The 20,273-nt window shown below is 52.3% G+C and overlaps 1 protein-coding gene across 1 annotated transcript in view; it reads left to right on the top strand.

The window, feature by feature from the left end:
* Positions 1-215: 215 nt before the first annotated feature.
* IPO8 (importin 8) overlaps positions 216-20,273 on the top strand; it is a 112,784-nt gene continuing 92,726 nt past the window's right edge. The window contains exons 1-2 of the mRNA XM_029054597.2: positions 216-365; positions 10,337-10,418. Of these exons, the coding sequence (XP_028910430.1) occupies positions 282-365; positions 10,337-10,418 (166 nt within the window). The 5' untranslated portion in view covers positions 216-281. The remainder of the gene's footprint in view (positions 366-10,336; positions 10,419-20,273) is intronic.

Here is a 20,273-nt window from a genome sequence, read left to right as displayed (position 1 = left end):
CCAATCACCGCGCGCTCCGCGCGAGCAGCCAATCAGCGCGCACCTCGCCATGACCGACGTGGGGGCTTCGCCGTACAACAAGATGGCGGCCGCGGCTTTTTTTCCGTACAGCAAGATGGCGGCCCCCCGGCGGCCGTAAAGGAAGCGGCGCTCCCCCCGCTCTCCCCCCCCGCCTCCGTCGCGAATCGGTGAATGGGCAGCGGAGAGGGGCGGCGCGGAGTCGGCGCGGCGGAGGAGGCCGCGGGGAGCGGCGAGGCGGCGGGGCCGGGCGCGGGGCCAAGATGGATCCCAACCGGATCATCCAGGCGCTGAAGGGCACCATCGACCCCAAGCTGCGGGTGGCGGCGGAGAACGAGCTCAACCAGGTGAGGAGGAAGTGGGGGGCGGGGGAGGGCGGTGGCCGCCGCGAGGTCCCGCCTGTCAATCACTCGCCCTCCTCCCCTCCCCCCCGCGCGCGCGCACGCGCCGCCTCCTCCCCCGGCGCGCGCTGGGCGGCGGCCGACACATCTGGGCGTCCTCCCCTCCCCCCGCCCCCGGGGGCCTGTCAGTCACTCTCCTCGCGCATGCGCGCTTCCCTTTCCCGCCCGTCTCTTCAGGGCGCGCTGGGCGCCGGCCGGCACATCTGGGCCCCCCCCGGGACCTGTCAATCACTCCCCTCGCGCAGGCGCGCCTCCCTTTCCCGCCCGCATCTTTCCCCCGGCGCGCGCTGGGAGACGGGCGTCCTCCTCTCCCCCGACCACCTGTCAGTCACTCTCCGCGGGCGCATGCGCGCCTCCCTTTCCCGCCCGTCTCTTCAGGGCGCGCTGGGCGCCGGCCGGCACATCTGGGCCCCCCCCCCGGGACCTGTCAATCATTCTCCTCGCGCAGGCGCGCCTCCCTTTCCCGGCCGCATCTTTCCCCGGGCGCGCGCTGGGCGACGGGCGTCCTCCTCTCCCCCCGACCATCTGTCAGTCACGCTCCGAGCGCGCATGCGCGCTTCCCCTCGGTGCCCGTCTGCCTCTTCAGCGCGCGCTGTGCTGCGGCGGGCACATCTGCCTCCCCACCCCCCGCGATCTGTCAATCATCCCCTTCCCCCGGGCGCATGCGCGCCACCCCTTCCCGCCTGTCCACTCAGCATCTTTCCTCGGGCCGCGACGGCCGACACATCTGGGCGCCCCCCCCCACCTGTCAGTCACTCTCCCGGCGCGCATGCGCGCTTTCCACAGCGTGGCTCAGTGGCAAGAGCCCGGGCTTGGGCGTCAGAGGTCATGGGTTCGAATCCCGGCCCCGCCCCTTGTCTGCTGTGTGACTGCGGGCAAGTCACTTCACTTCTCTGGGCCTCAGTGACGTCCTCTGTAAAATGGGGATGGAGACTGTGAGCCCCACGTGGGACAACCTGATCACCTTGTATCCTCCCTGGCGCTTAGAACAGTGCTTGGCACATAGTAAGCGCTTAACAAAGGCCAACATTATTATTATTATTATTCTCTTGGCCTCAGTGACCTCATCTGTAAAATGGGGATGGAAACTGTGAGCCCCACGTGGGACAAGCTGATCACCTCGTATCCTCTCCGGCGCTTAGAACAGTGCTTGGCACATAGTAAGCGCTTAACAAAGGCCAACATTATTATTATTATTATTCTCTTGGCCTCAGTGACCTCATCTGTAAAATGGGGATGGAAACTGTGAGCCCCACGTGGGACAACCTGATCACCTTGTATCCTCCCCGGCGCTTAGAACAGTGCTTGGCACATAGTAAGCGCTTAACAAAGGCCAACATGATTATTATTATTATTTGAGAAGCAGTGTGTCTCAGTGGAAAGAGCCCGGGCTTGGGAGTCAGAGGTCATGGGTTTGAATCCCAGCTCTGCCCCTTGTCAGCTGTGTGACTGTAGGCCAGTCACTTCACTTCTCTGGGCCTCAGTGACCTCATCTGTAAAATGGGGATGAAGACTGTGAGTCTCACGTGGGACAACCTGATGACCCTGTATCTACCCCAGCGCTTAGAACAGTGCTCTGCACATAGTAAGCGCTTAACAAATACCAACATCATTATTATTATTCTTCTCCCCTCACACATGCAGGCTTTCCCTTTGCACCTGTCCGCTCCACATCTTTCACTCTAAGCTTCGAGGCTCTCCATCACCTCGCCCCTTCCTACCTCTCCTCCCTTCTCTCTTTCCACCGCCCACCCCGCACGCTCCGCTCCTCCGCCGCCCGCCTCCTCGCCGTCCCCCGGTCTCGCCCGTCCCGCCGTCGACCCCCGGGCCGCGTCCTCCCGCGGTCCTGGAATTCATTCATTCGATAGTATTTATTGAGCCCTTACTATGTGCAGAGCACTGGACTAAGCGCTTGGAATGGACAAATGGGTAACAGATGCCCTCCCTCCTCACCTCCGCCAAACTCATTCTCTTCCCTTCTTCAAAGCCCTACTTAGAGCTCACCTCCTCCAAGAGGCCTTCCCAGACTGAGCTCCCCCTTCTCCCTCTGCTCCCTCTATCCCCCTTTCACCTCTCCGCAGCTTAACCCTCTTCTCCCCCCTTTCCCTCTGCCCCTTCCCCTCCCCTCAGCACTGTGCTCCTCCGCTCATTTGTATATATTTTTATTACCCTATTTATTTTGCTAATGAGATGTACATCCCCTTGATTCTATTTATTTGCCATTGTTTTAGTGAGATGTTCATCCCCTCGATTCTATTTATTGCTACTGTTTTTAATAACAATAATAATGTTGGTATTTGTTAAGCGCTTACTATGTGCCGAGGACTGGTCTAAGCGCTGAGGGAGGAATCAGGCTGTCCCACATGGGGCACACAGTCTTCATCCCCATTTTCCAGAGGAGGTAACTGAGGCCCAGAGAAGTGAAGTGACTTGCCCACAGTCACCCAGCTGACAAGTGGGCAGAGGCGGGATTCGAACTCATGACCTCTGACTCCAAAGCCCTGGCTCTTTCCACTGAGCCACGCTGCTTCTCTTTTGTATGTCTCCCCCGATTAGACCGTAAGCCCGTCAGTGGGCAGGGACTGTCTCTATCTGTTACCGATTTGTCCATTCCAAGCGCTTAGTCCAGTGCCCTGCACATAGTAGGCGCTCAATAAATACCATTGAATGAATGAATGAATCTTTCCTCAGGGCGCGCTGGGCCGGCCCGCCTGGCCCCGCCCACCTGTCAGTCACTCTCCCCGCGCGCATGCGCTTTCCCCCCATCGCGCCCGTCCTTGTCTTCTGGGCGGCGGGCGGCGCATCTGGGCGCCCTCCCCCCGCCCCCGGGGACCTGCCAATCACTCTCCCCGCGCGCATGCGCGCCTTCCCATCGCTCCGCATCTTTCCTCAGGGCGCGCTGGGCCGGCCCCTCTGGCCCCCTACCTGTCAATCACTCTCCGTGCGCATGCGCCCTTTCCCTTCCCGCCCGTCCGCATCTCTCCCCCAGGGAGCGGTGGGCGGCCCCCCCGCCCCGGACCTGTCAGTCATTCCCTCCGCGCGCATGCGCGCTTCCCTTTGGCGGCGCCCGTCCGCTCCGCAGCCTTCCTCGGCGCGCGGTGGACGCCGGGAACACATCTGGGTGCCCGCCCCCCGCGACCTGTCAATCACGCTCCCCTCCTTCGCGCATGCGCGCTCCCCACAGCCTTCCCTCAGGCCCCCCCCCCGGCCACATTTCTCATTCATTCATTCCGTCATAATTAATAATAAAGAATAATAATAATGTTGGCATTTGTTAAGCGCTTACTATGGGCAGAGCACTGTTCTAAGCGCTGGGGGAGATTCATCAGGTTGTCCCACGTGGGGCTCCCTGTCTTCATCCCCATTTTCCACATGAGGGAACTGAGGCACAAAGAAGTGAATAACAATAATAATAATGTTGGTATTTAAGCACTTAGTTTGTGCAGAGCACTGTCCTAAGCGCTGCGGTAGATACAGGGTCATCAGGTTGTCCCACGTGAGGCTCGCAGTCTTCATCCCCATTTTACAGATGAGGGAACTGAGGCCCAGGGAAGTGAATAATAATAATGTTGGTATTTGTTAAGCGCTATGTGCAGAGCACTGTTCTAAGCGCTGGGGTTGATAGAGGGGAATGAGGTTGTCCCACGTGAGGCTCGCAGTCTTCATCCCCATTTTACAGATGAGGTCACTGAGGCACAGAGAAGTGAATAATAATGTTGATATTTGTTAAGCGCTTACTATGTGCAGAGCACTGTTCTAAGCGCTGGGGGAGATACAGAGTCATCAGGTTGTCCCATGTGAAGCTCGCAGTCTTCACCCCTATTTTACAGATGAGGAAACTGAGGCCCAGGGAAGCGAATAATAATAATAATGTTGGTATTTGTTAAGCGCTTACTATGTGCAGAGCACTGTTCTAAGCGCTGGGGCAGATACAGGGTCATCAGGTCGTCCCACGTGAGGCTCACAGTCTTCATCCCCATTTTACGGATGAGGTCACTGAGGCCCAGAGAAGTGAAGTGACTTAAAGTCACCCAGCTGACAAGTGGCAGAGCCGGGATTCGAACCCATGACCTCTGACTCCCAAGCCCGGGCTCTTTCCACTGAGCCCCGCTGCTTCTCTGTGGGTGTAATATAACTACTAATGATAAGTATGATAAGCCCCGGGGGGGATACAGAATAATGAAGCTGGATACAGTCCCTGCCCCACTTGTGGCTCACAATCTCCATCCCCATTTTACAGATGAGGGAACTGAGGCACAGAGAAGTGATTTGCCCAAAGTCACAAGGCCGACAAGTGGCGGGGCCCACGACCTCCCGACTCCCAGACCCCGGCTCTATATTAGTAATGCCAATAATGATGATGGTTTTTGTTGAGCTCCAACTATGTGTGCCAGGCACTGTATGAAGCGCCGAGGTAGAGACGGGTTAGGTTGGACGCAGTCCCTGACCCATTTGGGGCTCACGGCCTCAATCCCCATTTGACAGATGAGGGAACTGAGGCCCAGAAGAGTGAAACTGCATTCATTCATTCAGTAGTATTTATTGAGTGCTTACTGTGTGCAGAGCACTGTACTAAGCGCTTGGAAGGTACAATTCAGCAACAGATAGAGACCATCCCTGCCCAGTGACGGGCTCACAGTCTAATCGGGGGAGACAGACGGCAAAGCGGAACAGGACAAAACCAAAACAAGACATCGTCATCAAGATAAATAGAATCAAGGAGATATAACTCCTCATTAATAAAATAAATAGGGTAATAAATAATATATACAAATGAGCACAGTGCTGAGGGGAGGGGAAGGGGGAGGAGCAGAGGGTGGGGAGGAGAGGGGGAGCAGAGAGAGAAGGGGGGCTCAGTGTGGGAAGGCCTCCTGGAGGAGGTGAACTTAAAAAGGGTTTTGAAGAGGGGAAGAGAATGAGTCTGGCGGAGGCGAGGAGGGAGGGCGTTCCGGGACCGCGGGAGGACGCGGCCCGGGGGTCGACGGCGGGACGGGCGAGACCCGGGGACGGCGAGGAGGCGGGCGGCGGAGGAGCGGAGCGTGCGGGGTGGGCGGCGGAAAGGGAGAAGGGAGGAGAGGTAGGAGGGGGCGAGGGGATGGAGAGTCTCGAAGCCTAGAGTGAGGAGTTTTTGTTCGGAGCGGAGGTCGATGGGCAACCACCGGAGGTGTTTAAGAAGGGGAGTGACGGGCCCAGAGCGTTTCCGCGGGAAGATGAGCCGGGCGGCGGAGTGAAGAATAGACTGGAGCGGGGAGAGATTGGAGGAAGGGAGATCGGAGAGCAGGCTGACACAATAATCCAGCCGGGATATTACGAGAGCCCGTAGCGGTAAGGTAGCCGTCTGGGTGGGGAGGAAAGGGCGGATCTTGGCGATATCGTAAAGGTGAGACCGGCGGGTCTCGGTGACGGATCGGATGCGTGGGACGAACGAGAGAGCCGAATCGAAGATGACACCGAGGTCGCGGGCCCGAGAGACGGGAAGGATGGTCGTACCGTCCACGGCGATGGGGAAGTCGGGGAGCGGACCGGGCCTGGGAGGGAAGATGAGGAGCTGTGTTCCAGGATCACGCAGCAGACGTGGCGGAGGCGGAATTAGAACCCATAACTGCCGCCTCCCAAGCACAGGGTCCTGCCATTAGGCCATTCATTCATTCATTCATTCATTCATTCAGGCAATCATGTTTATTGAGCACTTCCCGTGCGCGGAGCACTGTTCTAAGCGCTTGGAAAATACACTTCGGCAACAGATAGAGACAATCGCCAGACTACTTGTTTTGTCGGCAGACTGCTTATTTTCTTGCCGGACTACTTGTTTCGTTCTCTCTTATTTTGTTTTCTGTCTCCCCCGTTTAGACTCTGAGCCCACTGTTGGGCAGGGATTGTCTCTATCTGTTGCGGAATTGTACAGTGCAAGCGCTTAGTACAGTGCTCTGCACATAGTAAGCGCTCAATAAATACCATTGGATGAATGAATGAATCCCTACCCAACAACGGGCCCAGAGTCTAGAAGGGGGAGACGCAACAAAATAAAACAATTAGACAAGCCATGCTGCTTCTCCTAGGCCGTACACAGTACTGGGTACAGAGCACTTCACAAATGCTGCCATTATTAGTGTTATTAGACTGTGAGCCCCATGTAGAACATGAACCTTGAGCTGACTGTGTTGTAATAATAATAACGTCGGTATGTGGTAAGCGCTTACTATGTGCCAAGCCCTGTTCTAAGCACTGGGGTAGATACAGCGTGATCAGGTTGTCCCACGCGGGGCTCACAGTCTTCATCCCCATTTTCTAGGTGAGGTAACTGAGGCCCAGCGAAGTGACTGGCCCAAGGTCACACAGCTGACAAGTGGCGGAGTCGGGATTAAAATCTGACTCCCGAGCCCGACCTCTTTCTACTAAGCCGCGCTACGCCGGATTTTGCATTTAACACCAGTAGACGCAACAATAATAGGAATAATAATAATAATACTAACTGTATTTGTTTAGATCCCTCTCCCTCTCTCACTTTAGGCCTCCATGTTTTCCTGTCCTAACGACATTATTTCTGGTCTGTTGGATCAATTCAGTGCTAGCTAGCTTATAAACTGCTTGCCCTGATGTTTAATCATTCCAGGGGGCTCAAAGGGCGGAAACGTGGCTCTTGTCCCGTTGGACGCTCCCAAGCGCTTCCTGCAGTGCTCTGCACATAGTAGGCGCTCAATAAATACAACTGAAAGTAAAGCGTACGGTGACAACTGTGCCAATAAATTAAAGCTGCTGGAAGTAGAGAAGCGGTGTGGCTGAGTGGAAAGAGCCCGGGCTTGGGAGTCAGAGGTCGTGGGTTCTAATCCCGACGCTTCCACGTTGGGCAAGTACTTCTTTGTGCCTCAGTTACCTCGTCTGTAAAACGGGGTTTAAGACAGTGATGACCTTGTATCTACCCCAGCGCCCAGAACAGTGCTTGGCCCATAGTAAGCAATTAACAAATACCATTAATATTATTATTCTCTGTATCTCAGTTACTTCCTCTGTAAAATGGGGATTAAGACTGTGAGCCCCACCTGTATCTACCCCAGCGCTTAGAACGGTGCTCGGCACTTAGTAAGCACGTAGCAAATTCTATCATTGTTATTATTGTTCCCTGTGCCTCAGTTACCTCATCTGTAGAATGGGGGTTAAGACTGTGAAGCCCCACATGGGACAACCTGAGGACCTTGTATGTACCCTAGCGCTTAAAACAGCGCTTGGCACATAGTAGGTGCTTAACCAATAGCACCATCATCATCATGAGAAGCAGCGTGGCTCAGTGGAAAGAGCCCGGGCTTGGGAGTCAGAGGTCATGGGTTCGAATCCCGGCTCTGCCACTTGTCAGCTCTGTGACTGTGGGCAGGTCACTTCACCTCTCTGTGCCGCAGTTCCCTCATCTGTCAAATGGGGATTAACCGTGACCCTCCCGTGGGACAACCTGATGACCCTGTATCTACCCCAGCGCTTGGAACGGTGCTGTGCACATAGTAAGCGCTTAACAGATACCAACATTATTATTATTATTATTATCATTGTTATTAGTAGAAGAGTCTGGTTTCAAAGAGTCAGATCGAACTTGTTTCTGAAGACTTCTGTCTTTCGTTGTGTTGGACTTGTCCCCCTCATCCCATCACGGAGATGCTACTGAGATCAATAAGACTCTGATTTGGCCCTTGAACCTTTACGTGAGGTTGTGGGTTCTAATCCTGGCTCAGCCACTCGTCAGCGATTAGACCGTAAGCCCGTCCAAGGGCAGGGACCGTCTCTGTCTGTCACCGATTTGTCCATTCCAAGCGCTTAGTACAGTGCTCTGCACATAGCGAGCGCTCAATAAATACTATTGAATGCACTTTGGGCAAGTCCCTTCATTTCCCTGTGCCCCAGTTCGCTCATCCGTGAAATGGGAATGAAGACGGTGTGAGCCCCATGTGGGACAACCTGATTACTTTGTATCTACCCCAGCGTTTAGGACAGTGCTTGGCACAGAGTAAGCGCTAACAAATGCCAACATTATTATCGTTTAGACTGTGAGCCCGTCACTGGGCAGGGATTGTCTCCGTCTGTTGCCGAACTGTACTTTCCAAGCGCTTAGTACAGTGCTCTGCACACAGTAAGCGCTCAATAAATACTATTAAACACTATTGAATCAGATTCATTCATTCAGCCAGGCGGATTTATCGAGCGCTTACTGTGTGCACAGCAGCATCCTAAAGCACCTGGGAGAGTAGAGAAGCAGCGTGGCTCAGTGGAAAGAGCCCGGGTTTAGGAGTCAGGGGTCATGGGTTCTAATCCTGGCTCTGCCAGCTGTGTGACTTCGGGCAAATCACTTCCCTTTCCGGTGCCTCAGTGACCTCATCTGTAAAATACGGCGGTGAGCCTCACCTGGGGCAACCTGATTACCCTGTATCTACCCCCGCGCTTAGAACAGTGCTCGGCACATAGTAAGCGCTTGAGAGATACCAACATTAATTGATTAATTGATAATGCTAATTCTCCCGCTTAGATTGGGAGCCCCATGTGGGACAAAGAGCTGTGTCCAGTTCGTACTTAGTAAAGTGCTCGGCACATAGTAAGCACCGAACAACTACCGTTATTTTCATATTTCAGTTCTCAGGTAGTGATGGACTCTTATTTAAAGGACATGCATTTGTTCGTGAATGCTTTCAGTTTTGCTGCTACTTGCTCACAGCGTGTAACTTTTGGTTTGCCAGACCAGTCTCAAGCTCCATCGGGGATTATCCAAGCCAACAGTGAGAACATTTTTCGTAATCTGTCTTCTGCAACTTGGCCCAGACGCTAGAGCAGCGTGGCTCGGTGGGAAGAGCCCGGGCTGGGGAGTCAGAGGTCCCGGGTTCGACTCCCGGCTCTGCCACCTGTCAGCTGTGTGACTGTGGGCGAGTCACTTCACTTCTCTGGGCCTCAGTCCCCTCATCTGGAAAATGGGGCTGAAAACTGTGAGCCCCACGTGGGACGACCTGATCGTCTTGTATCTCCCCCAGCGCTTAGAACAGTGCTCTGCACATAGTAAGCGCTTAACAGATACCAGCATTATTATTTAGAAGGACCTGGGTTCTAATCCAGACTGTGCCACTGGGCTGTTGGGTGACCTTGGACTAGTCACTTGGCTTCTCTGCGGCTCAGTTCCCTCATCTGGTAAATGGGGATGAAGCCTGTGAGCCCCACGTGGGACGGGGACTCTGTCCAACCTGATTATCTTGCATCTACCCCAGCGCTTAATACGTAACGTGCCTGGCATATAGTAAGCAGTAAACGAATGCCATTAAAAAAAACAAAAATCCTTGTCTAGTATCCTCTCTTCCCACCTCAGTCAAGAACTGAGTCTGTGTCCGTATGGTAATAATAATTGTGGTATTTATTAAGCACGATCTATGTGCCAGGCACTGTATTGTATTTGTTGGGCGCTTACTGTGTGCCCGGACCTGTACTGAGCGCTGGGGTGGATACAAGCAGATGGGGTCGGACACAGTCCCTGTCCCACGTGGGGCTCACAGTCTCACTCCCCGTTTGACAGATGAGGAAACCGAGGCCCAGAGAAGCAGAGTGACTCGCCCACGGTCACACAGCTGACAGGTGGCCGAGCCGGGATTCGAACCCATGACCCCCGACTCCCAAGCCCGGGCTCTTTCCACTGAGCCACGCTGCTTCCCTATCAAAGAGCCGTGTCAGAGTGCCGAAATGGCCCAAAGGAAAGCCGAGTGGGTCGGCGCTTGCGTTAAACGTGAAACGCTCCGCGGAGCAGGCGTCTCGTCGGGGACCTTCGCCGATTTTGAATTTTCTTGCCTTCATCCCTTTAAAAACCGGTCGTCAGAGAAAGGTGCGGCGGCGCTTACGACTCACAGCCTTAATGTCCTCCATCATTTATTTATTTTTTATCTCTCTTGCCATTTCAGTCCTACAAGATTATTAATTTTGCTCCAAGCCTACTGCAGATTATAGTCTCAGAACAAGTGGAATTTCCAGTCCGCCAAGCAGGTGAGTTTATGGCCTTTTTTTTTTTTTCCCTTTTCAGAGGTAAAGGATTTGAATTACGGGTGAAAGGAGGAATTCTCCTTTCCCTCCTCCGTCCCGCGAGGGTGGCCAACCCCCAAATCCCAGAGGTCCCCGAGGGGAGCCGGGACCCCCAGCCCAAGACGCTCAGCGGACTCACAGTTGAGGGGTTGGGAATGTCGCGGACGGCGCCAACTGAACGGGCTTAGCGGGGTTTTTTGCTTGTGGCCTCGAGGCCTTGTGGCCTTTTCTCCCTCTTTCCCCCTGCTCCTTCCCCTCTCCCTTCCCCTCCCCTCAGCACCGTGCTCCTCCTCCGCTCATTTGTATGTATTTTTATTACCCTATTTATTTTGTTATTGAGATGTACATCCCCTTGATTCTATTTATTGCTACTGTTTTTGTCTGTCTCCCCCGAATAGACCGTAAGCCCGTCAGTGGGCAGGGACTGCCTCTACCTGTTGCCGATCTGTCCGTTCCGAGCGCTTAGTCCAGTGCTCTGCACATAGTAAGCGCTCAGTAAATACTATCGAATGAATGAATGAAAGAATGGCTTGTGGCCGACCATCTGGGGAGTAGATCCGGGCGCAGAGCCTACCTGCTGGCTTCACTCCGTGAGGTCCAAAAGACTTTTTTGTTGTTGTTGTTGTTGTTGTCTTTAAGGTATTTTTTAAACACCATGTGCCAGGCACTGTACTAAACGCTGGGGTTGACGTAAGCTCCTCAGGTCGGACACAGTCCCCGTCCCACGTGGGGCTCACGGTCTTGGTCCCCATTTTACAGATGAGGGAACTGAGGCCCAGAGGAAGGGTAGTGACTTACCCAAGGTCACACGGCGGACGAGTGGCGGAGCTGGGATTGAAACCCAGATCCTCCTGACTCCCAGGCCCGGGCTCTCTGCACTAGGCCCTGCTGCTTCTCATTCTTGTGGATAGTTATAATAATAATAATAATGATGTTGGTATTTGTTAAGCGCTTACTATGTGCAGAGCACTGTTCTAAGCACTGGGGGAAATACAAGGTCATCAGGTTGTCCCACATGAGGCTCACAGTCTTCATCCCCATTTTACAGATGAGGGAACTGAGGCACAGAGAAGTGAAGTGACTTGATGATGACCGGCCCATTCCATTTTGAGACCCAGGCCAAATAATAATAATTGTCGTATTTGTTAAGCGCTTAGTATGGGCCAGTCCCTCCACTAAGAGCCGGGGTGGATCCCAGCGAGTCGGGTTAGACACGGGCCCTGTCCCACGCGGGGCTCACGGTCTCGATCCCCTTTTTATAGACGAGGTCATTGAGGCCCAGAGAAGCCAAGTGGCTTGCCCAGGGTCACGCGGCAGACAGGTGGCGGTGCTGGAATTAGAACCCATGACCTCGTGACTCCCAGGCCCGGGCTCAATCCGCTAAGATTACATAGTCGTGTAAAGCAGGCCGCGTTCAGACGTTGAAAATGATCTATCCATCCATCTATCTCTACATATATATCTATATATGTAAATGTAGATGTATATATACATGTATACATCTGTATCTATGTATGTCTATCCATCTATCCATCTATCTATCCATCTATCTCTTCATATATATCTATATATGTAGATATATATGTAGATATGCGTGTATACATCTATATCTATATATGTCTATCTATCCATCTGTCCATCTATCTCCATATATGTAGATATACATGTATACATCTATATCTATCTCTATATGTCTATATTATCTATCTATTCATTCATTCAGTAGTATTTATTGAGTGCTTACTATGTGCAGAGCACTGTACTAAGCGCTTGGAATGTACAAATCGGCAATAGATAGAGACAGTCCCTGCCCATCTATATCTATCTATCTATCTATCTATCTATCTATCTATCTATCTATCTATCTATCTATCTATCTAATCTATCATAATGTTGGTATTTGTTAAGCGCTTACTGTGTGCAGAGCACTGTTCTAAGTGCTGGGGGAGATACAGGGTCATCAGGTTGTCTCACGTGAGGCTCACAATTAATCCCTATTTTACAGATGAGGTAACTGAGGCACAGAGAAGTGAAGTGACTTGCCCACAGTCACATAGCTGACAAGTGGCAGAGCTGGGATTCGAACTCACGACCTTTGACTCCCAAGCCCAGAGTCTTTCCATTAAGCCATGCTGCTTTTCTCTCTCTCTCTCTCTCTCTCTCTTTCTCTCTCTCTCTCTCTCTCTCTCTCTCTCTCTCTCTCTCTCTCTCTCTCTCTCTCTCTCTCTCTCTCTCTCTCTCTCTCTCTCTCTCTCTCCCCCCCCCCCCCCATCCATCTAATTACCTATCTATCTTTACATATAATAATAACAATGTTGGTATTTATTAAGCGTTTACTATGTGCAGAGCAGTATTCTAAGCACTGCGGGAGATACAGGGGAATCAGGTTGTCCCACGTGGGGCTCACGGTCTTAATCCCCATTTTACAGATGAGGCAACTGAGGCCCAGAGAAGTGAAGTGACTTGCCCACAGTCACACAGCTGACGAGTGGCAGAGCTGGGATTCGAACTCATGACCTCTGATTCCAAAGCCCGTGCTCTTTCCACTGAGCCACGCTGCTTCTCTATACATCTATATCTATCTTTATATATGTCTGTATATCTGTCCATCTATTTATATCTATCCATCCATCCATCTATCTATCTATCTATATATCTCTACATATATATCTATACGTATATATGTAGATATACATGTATACATCTATATCTATCTATATGTCTAAATGTATATCTATATATCTATATATGTGTAGATATACATGCATACATCTATATCTATATATCTATATCTTTGTCTCTCTCTCTCTTTCTATCTATATTTTACACACACTCTAAAACATCAGATTTATTTTGGCAGCGGATGGGAAATTAGTGTGGCGTGCCTGGAAATCATTGCTATTTACCCTGAATTTATTCTCTGTGGAAAGTGTCGCTAGCATTGCCGACTCTTTTTTATTGTACTTCCCCAGGCGCTTAGTCCAGTGTTCCGCATGTAGTAAGCACACCAGAAACACCGCTGAATAGACGGCCAGTAATGCTAAAGAGAAACTACAGCCAGATACGACAGCAGATAATGAAATGATCATGAGACCCGTGTTAAATTCCCGTTTTACTCTAATAATAATAATTGGGGTTTTTCTTAAGCATTTACTATTTGCCAGGAACTGTACCGAGCGTTGGGTCAGACCCAAGCTAATGAAGTTGGACACAGTCCCTGTCCCACGTGGGCCTCAGAGAACAGGTGAGTAGGGAGGCCCGGTGGAAAGAACAGGGACCTGGGAGTCGGCGGACTCGAGTTCCAGGCCCGGCTCTGCCACTTGCCTGCTGCGTGACCTTGGCCAAGTCACTCAACTTCTCTGGGCCTCGGTTTTCTCGTCTGTAAAGGGGGACTTCGGTCCCCGTCCTCCCTTCCTCTCATTCCGTGAGCTCGACGTGGGACGGGGACCGGGCCCGACCTGATTATCTCGCATCTACTTTGGCGCTCGGTGCAGTGCTTGGCAAATTGGAAGTGGGCGACAGATGCTACTTATTATTATAATTGAATCCTCGTTTTATAGATGAGGAGACTGAGGCTCACAGACAATAATAATAATAATGTTGGTATTTGTTAAGCGCTTGCTGTGTGCAGAGCACTGTTCTAAGCGCCGGGGTAGATACGGGGACATCAGATTGTCCCACGTGGGGCTCACAGTTAATCTCCATTTTACAGATAATAATAATGTTGGTATTTGTTAAGCGCTTACTATGTGCCGAGCACTGTTCTAAGCGCTGGGGTAGACATAGGGTGATCAGGTTGTCCCACGTGGGGCTCACAGTTTTAATCCCCATTTTACAGATGAGGTAACTGAGGCCCAGAGAAGTGAAGTGACTAGCTGAGAAGTGGCAGAGCCGGGATTGGAACCCATGACCTCTGACTCCCAACCCCGGGCCCTTTCCACTGAGCCACGCTGCGTTAAGTGACTTGCCCTAGGTCACTGGCTTAGTGGATAGAGGACGGGCCTGGGAGTCAGAAGGACCTGGGTTCTAATCCCGGCGTCACCACTTGTCTGCTGTGAGACCTTGGGCAAGCCATTTCACTTCTCTGGGCCTTAGTTCCCTCCTCTGTCAAATGGGGATTAAGCCTGGGAGCCCCATGTGGGACCGGGACTGTGTCCAACACAATTACCTCGTCTCTACTCCAGCACATAGTAAGTGCTTAACAAATGCCACATTTTATTATCATTATTATTATTATTATTATTATGTGGTGGTGCTGGGTTTAGAACCCAGGTCCTTCTGACTCCCAGACCCATCCTCTATCCACTAAGCCACCCTGCTGATAATTGAGCATCAACCATTAACCTGTACCCTTCTACTTGAGAAGCGACGTGGCCTAGCGGATAGAGCCCGGGCCCGGGAGTCAGAAGGTCGTGGGTTCTAATCCCGGCTCCGCCCCTTCTCTGCTCGGTGACCTTGGGCAAGTCACTTCTCTGTGCCTCAGTTCCCTCATCTGGAAAACGGAGATGGAGACCGTGAGCCCCACGTCGGACGGGGACTGTGCCCTACCCGATTTTCTTGTATCCACCCCAGCACTTAGTAGAGTGCCTGGCACATAGTAAGCGCTTAACAAGTGCCACCGTTTGTTATTATTATCGTTTTTATGTGGTGGAGCTGGGATTAGAACCCAGGTCCCTCTGACTCCCAGGCCCGTACTCTATCCACCAGCCCACACCGCGGGTAATTGAGGGTCGACCCATCACCTACGTACTTGTGCTCTACCTCTTTATTTGGGGTTTCTGTAGGGACAGGAGGGGCCCAACTCAAACGGTGAAATTTTCAAATTTTAAAGTTCAGATTTTCAAATTTCAAATTTCAAATTTTCAAATTCAAAAAGGGAGTACTTGAGGAAAAGTAGCTCAGGCGAAACAAGGGGCCAATATGTTGAAGCTACGCTCAGAAAGGTCATCGTTTTTAGTCCGAAGCGATTAAAGCTCTGCTTCCTTGCCTTACATTGTGTTCCCTATCAGTCGATGAGTCAGTGGTATTCATAATAATAATACTGATGTTGGTATTTGTTAAGCGCTTACTGTGTGCCGAGCACTGTTCTAAGCGTTGGGGGAGATACAAGGTCATCGGGCTGTCCCGTGTGGGGCTTGAGCCTTTACTCTGTGCAGAGCACTGTACTAAATGTTTGGGAAAGTGCACCGCAACAGAATTGCCAGGTGCGATCCCTCCCCGTACGGAGCTTACAGTTTACACAGCGTGGCACAGTGGAAAGAGCCCGGGCTTGGGAGTCAGAGGATGTGGGTTCTAATCCCGGCTCCGCCACGTCGCCGCTGTGTGACTGTGGGCAAGTCACTTCACTTTTCTGTGCCTCAGTGACCTCATCTGTAAAATGGGGATTAAGACTGTGAGCCCCACCTGGGACAACCTGATTACCTTATATCTATACCAGGGCTCAGAACAGTGCTCGGCACATAGTAGAGAAGCAGCGTGGCTCGGTGGAAAGAGCACGGGCTTTGAAGTCAGGGGTCATGGGTTCAAATCCCTGCTCGGCCACATGTCAGCTGTGTGACTTTGGGCGAGTCACTTAACTTCTCGGTGCCTCAGTTCCCTCATCTGTAAAATGGGGATGAAGACTGTGAGCCCCACGTGGGACAACCTCATTCCCCTGTGTCTACCCCAGCGCTTAGCACGGCGCTCGGCACATAGTAAGCGCTTAACGAATACCAACGTTATTATTATTACATAGTAAGCACTTAGCAAATACCATCATTTATTTATATCTGTACATATATCTGCCATATATATATACACTGTGACTTTGGGCAAGTCACTTCACGTCTCTGTGCCTCAGTGACCTCATCTGGAAAATGGGGATTAAGTCTGTGAGCCCCATGTGGGGCAACCTGATGACCTTGTATCTACGCCAGAGCTTAGGACAGTGCTCGGCACATAGTAAGCGCTTAACAGATGCCATCATCGCTGTTATTGTTATCATTAGTATTATATAAATAAAGGCCTATTTCTTTGTGTTAATCCCAGGATTGTTAGATACTCACTATCGGGCACGCCCCGGAAAAGCAACATGGAATAATCCGTAGCCCTGTTAAAAAAAACATAGGAAGGTAAGGCTAGTAAATCCTGCCGAATTAATCGATCCATCAGCGGTATCTATTGAGCGCTTATTGTCAGATCGTCCCCTCCCCGGCGCTCAGTACAGTGATCTGCACACGCGGTAAGCGGTCGAGAAATACGATCGACCGAATGAATTGTGCAGAGCTGTCTACTCCGGGGGTGGGAGAGGACAGTGCAACAGAATTGGTGGGCACGTTCTCTGCCCGCGGGAAGCTTACAGTCCAGAGGAACCAGTTTCCAGTGTGGGATGGAAAACTCAGCCAGTCCCCCGCTGCATCCTTCACCCGTTTACTCCACCTCCCAGGGAGATCCCAAGGCAGGAGAGGACTGGGCCTTCCTCTCCTCCCTTCCTTTTTTCCAATCAATCAATCGCTCAGTGGGGTTTCGTTCGTTCAGTAGTATTTATTGAGCGCTTACTAATGTGCAGAGCACTGTACTAAGCGCTTGGAATGGACAGTTCGGCAACAGATGGAGACAATCCCTGCCCAGTGACGGGCTCACGGTCTAAACGGGGGAGACGGCGGAGCAAAACAGAACAAAACAAAAACAGGACATCATCATCAAGATAAATAGAATCAAGGAGATATGCACCTCGTTAACAAAATAAGTAGGGTAATAAATAATACATATAAATGAGTACAGTGCTGAGGGGAGGGGAAGGGGGAAGAGCAGAGGGTGGGGGGGAAGGGAGGGGAGCAGAGGGAGGGGGGGCTCAGTGTGGGAAGGCCTCCCGGAGGAGGTGAGCTCTCGGTAGGGCTTTGAAGAGGGGAAGAGAGTCAGTTGGGCGGAAGTGAGGAGGGAGGGCGTTCCGGGACCGCGGGAGGACGCGGCCCGGGGGTCGACGGCGGGACGGGCGAGACCGGGGGACGGCGAGGAGGTGGGCGGCGGAGGAGCGGAGCGTGCGGGGTGGGCGGTAGAAAGAGAGAAGGGAAGAGAGGTAGAAGGGGCAAGGGGATGGACAGCCTTGAAGCCAAGGGTGACAAGTTTTTGTTTCGTGCGAAGGTATTTATCGAGCGCTTACTGCGGGCCGAGCACTTGGCACAGTCACATTCCCCGCCCACAGCGAGTTTACATTCTAGAGGGGGAAGCTCATTTTCGCCCTCAGAACAACCCCGAGAGGGAGGTAGGGACAGCAGATTTTGTCCGGCGGAGGAGTTTACAGTCCCGAGGAGGAGCTTGCGGTCCTGCAGATGAGCTTACGGTCTTGAGGAGGAGCTTACGGTCCCATGGAGGAGCCTACAGTCTTGAGCTTACAGGCCCGAGGAGGAGTTTAAATTCTAGAGGAGGAGTTTACAGTCCCCAGGAGGAGCTTACGGTCCCAAGGAAGAGATTGCAGTCTTGAGGAGGAACTTACTTACGGTCCCAAGGAAGAGCTTGCAGTCTCGAGGAGGAGTTTACAGTCCCTTGGATGAGATTACAGTCCCATGGAGGAGCTTACAGTCGTGAGGAGGAGTTTACATTTCCATGGAAGAGCTTGCAGTCCCGAGGAGGAGCTTACAGTGTCAAGGAGGAGCTCGGAGTCTTGAGGAGGAGCTTACAGTCTCGAGGAAGAGCTTTTCCTCCCGAGGAGGAGCTTATATTCCCGTGGATGAACTTACAGTGCCGAGGAAAAGCTTCCGGGCTCTCAGACGGGCTTCCAGTCCCGAGGAGACGCTTCCAGTCTCGAGGAGAAGCTTACGTTTCCGTGGACGAGCTTCCAGTCCCGAGGAGGAGCTTCCGGTCTCGTTCTCCTCCCTCGTCCCACCCAGCGGAGCTGCGTTAGAGTGAGCAGAGGTTCGATGCGAGGAGACGCTCCCGACGTTCCAGAACTACAGCGCTCATCGTCTTGTCTCGTCATCTGCTCTGGAGCCCGGCCCCCGAGTAACGCTGTTAGAAATCCCCCAGAAGACAGGACGTTCTGGAGAAAGCGTATCCATCGAGTCGCTACGGACCGGAAACGACTCGCCGGCACTTGGTAATGATAGCAAAGGTCTGTACTAAGCCCCGGGGTAGGTACGAGATGATCAGGGCCCGCATGAGGCGACGTGCCGGCTTTCTAGGCCGTGTGTACGCACGCGTACACTTTACCAGTGCCTCTTCGTGGGGCCGGAGGAGATGGCTGGGGCTTGACCCGGGAAAATATTAATAACAACGATCGTGGCGTGTAAGCGCTTACTTTGTGTCGGGCGGCGTTAACGCATTGGTAGTGGATGGAAGGAAGATTGGAAATAGTTGATGATTTTTCTCCCCCGGGATCGATAATAATAAAGGAAGTAGTAGTCAAGAAACCCACCGAAGATTGTTAGGAAGACTTGCTACGAGAAGCCTGGAAAAAGTCATGAAACGTGCTGACGTATCAGTTGCCACCAAAATCCAACTTGTCAATTCTGTGGTGTTTTCAGTGACGGCGTATGGATCCGTAAGCCGGACGGTGGAAAAAACCGGATAGAAAGAACGTCGATTCTTTGGAAGTGTGGTGTCGGAGGAGGCTCTTGCGAATACCCGACTGCCCCAAAGACGAACAGATGGATTTTGGAGCCAATTAAACCAAAGTGGTCTTCGGAAGGCCGGATGATTCGACTTAGATTAGCAGATTTTAGACACGTAATCGGGAGGACTGATTCTGTGGAGGAGACGCTGGAAGAGTCCAGGGAAAACGTGGAAGGGGCCGCCGGACAGCTAGATGGATAGAGGCCGTAACGATGGTAAAGGAAGAGCCGCCGTCGAGGTTACGGATTACGGCAGAGGACGGGACGTTCTGGAGAAAATAGATCCGTAGAGTCGCCGTGAGTCGGAAGCGACTTGACGGCACTTGATAGCGATGATAATGTGTCAGGCTCCGTACTGAGCCTTGTGGTAGGTGTAAGATAATCGGGGCCCACACGAGGCTTACGGCGTAAGTAGGCGTGAGTCTGGGCGTTGAATAAATACGATCAAATGAGTGAATGAAGGACAGAGTCCCAATTTGCAGAGGAGGGAACTGAGGCAACCGTGTGACTTGCCCAAGGTCACACAGCCGACACGTGGCGGAGCCGGGATTAGACACCAGATCCTCTGACTCCCAGGCTCGGGCTTTTGCCGATAGGCCGTGATGCGTCTCAGTTTTCCCTGCTGTTCCTGCTTTGCCACTTTTTTTCTTTGTTTCTTTGCATTTTTTCTATTTGTTAAGCCCTTATTATGTGCCAGGAACTGTACTAAGCGCTGGGGTAATGCCCCATTTGGGGCTCACACTCTTCATCCCCATTTTATGGATGAGCGAACTGAGGCGGGAAGTGAAGTGATTTGCCCAGGGTCACAAAGCAGGCAACTGGCGGAGGCGGGATTAGAACCTGGGTCCTTCTGACTCCCGGACCCGGGCTCTATCCCCTAGGCCACGCTGCTTCTCTTGGAACTTCCCAGTGTGATTCTGGGCTGCAGCGGCTTTTTCACCGGCCAGGCTGAGTACAACAGCCCTACAGCGTGGCTCGGTGGCAAGAGCTCGGGTTTGGGAGTCAGCGGTCATGGGTTCGAATCCCGGCTCTGCCACCTGTCAGCTGTGTGACTCTGGGCAAGTCACTTCACTTCTCTGGGCCTCAGTTCCCTCATCTGTACTAACCGTGAGCCTCACGTGGGACAACCTGATTACCCCGTATAACCCAGTTCTTAGAACAGTGCTCTGCACATAGTAAACGCTTAACAAGTACCAACGTTATTATTATTATTACTACTGAAAGCTCACCT

The sequence above is a fragment of the Ornithorhynchus anatinus genome, chromosome 2, assembly GCF_004115215.2.
Source record: "Ornithorhynchus anatinus isolate Pmale09 chromosome 2, mOrnAna1.pri.v4, whole genome shotgun sequence".
Taxonomy (NCBI): Eukaryota; Metazoa; Chordata; class Mammalia; order Monotremata; family Ornithorhynchidae; genus Ornithorhynchus; species Ornithorhynchus anatinus.
The sequence above is the reverse complement of the archived record's forward strand: the minus strand, read 5'-3'. Positions and strand labels throughout refer to the sequence as shown.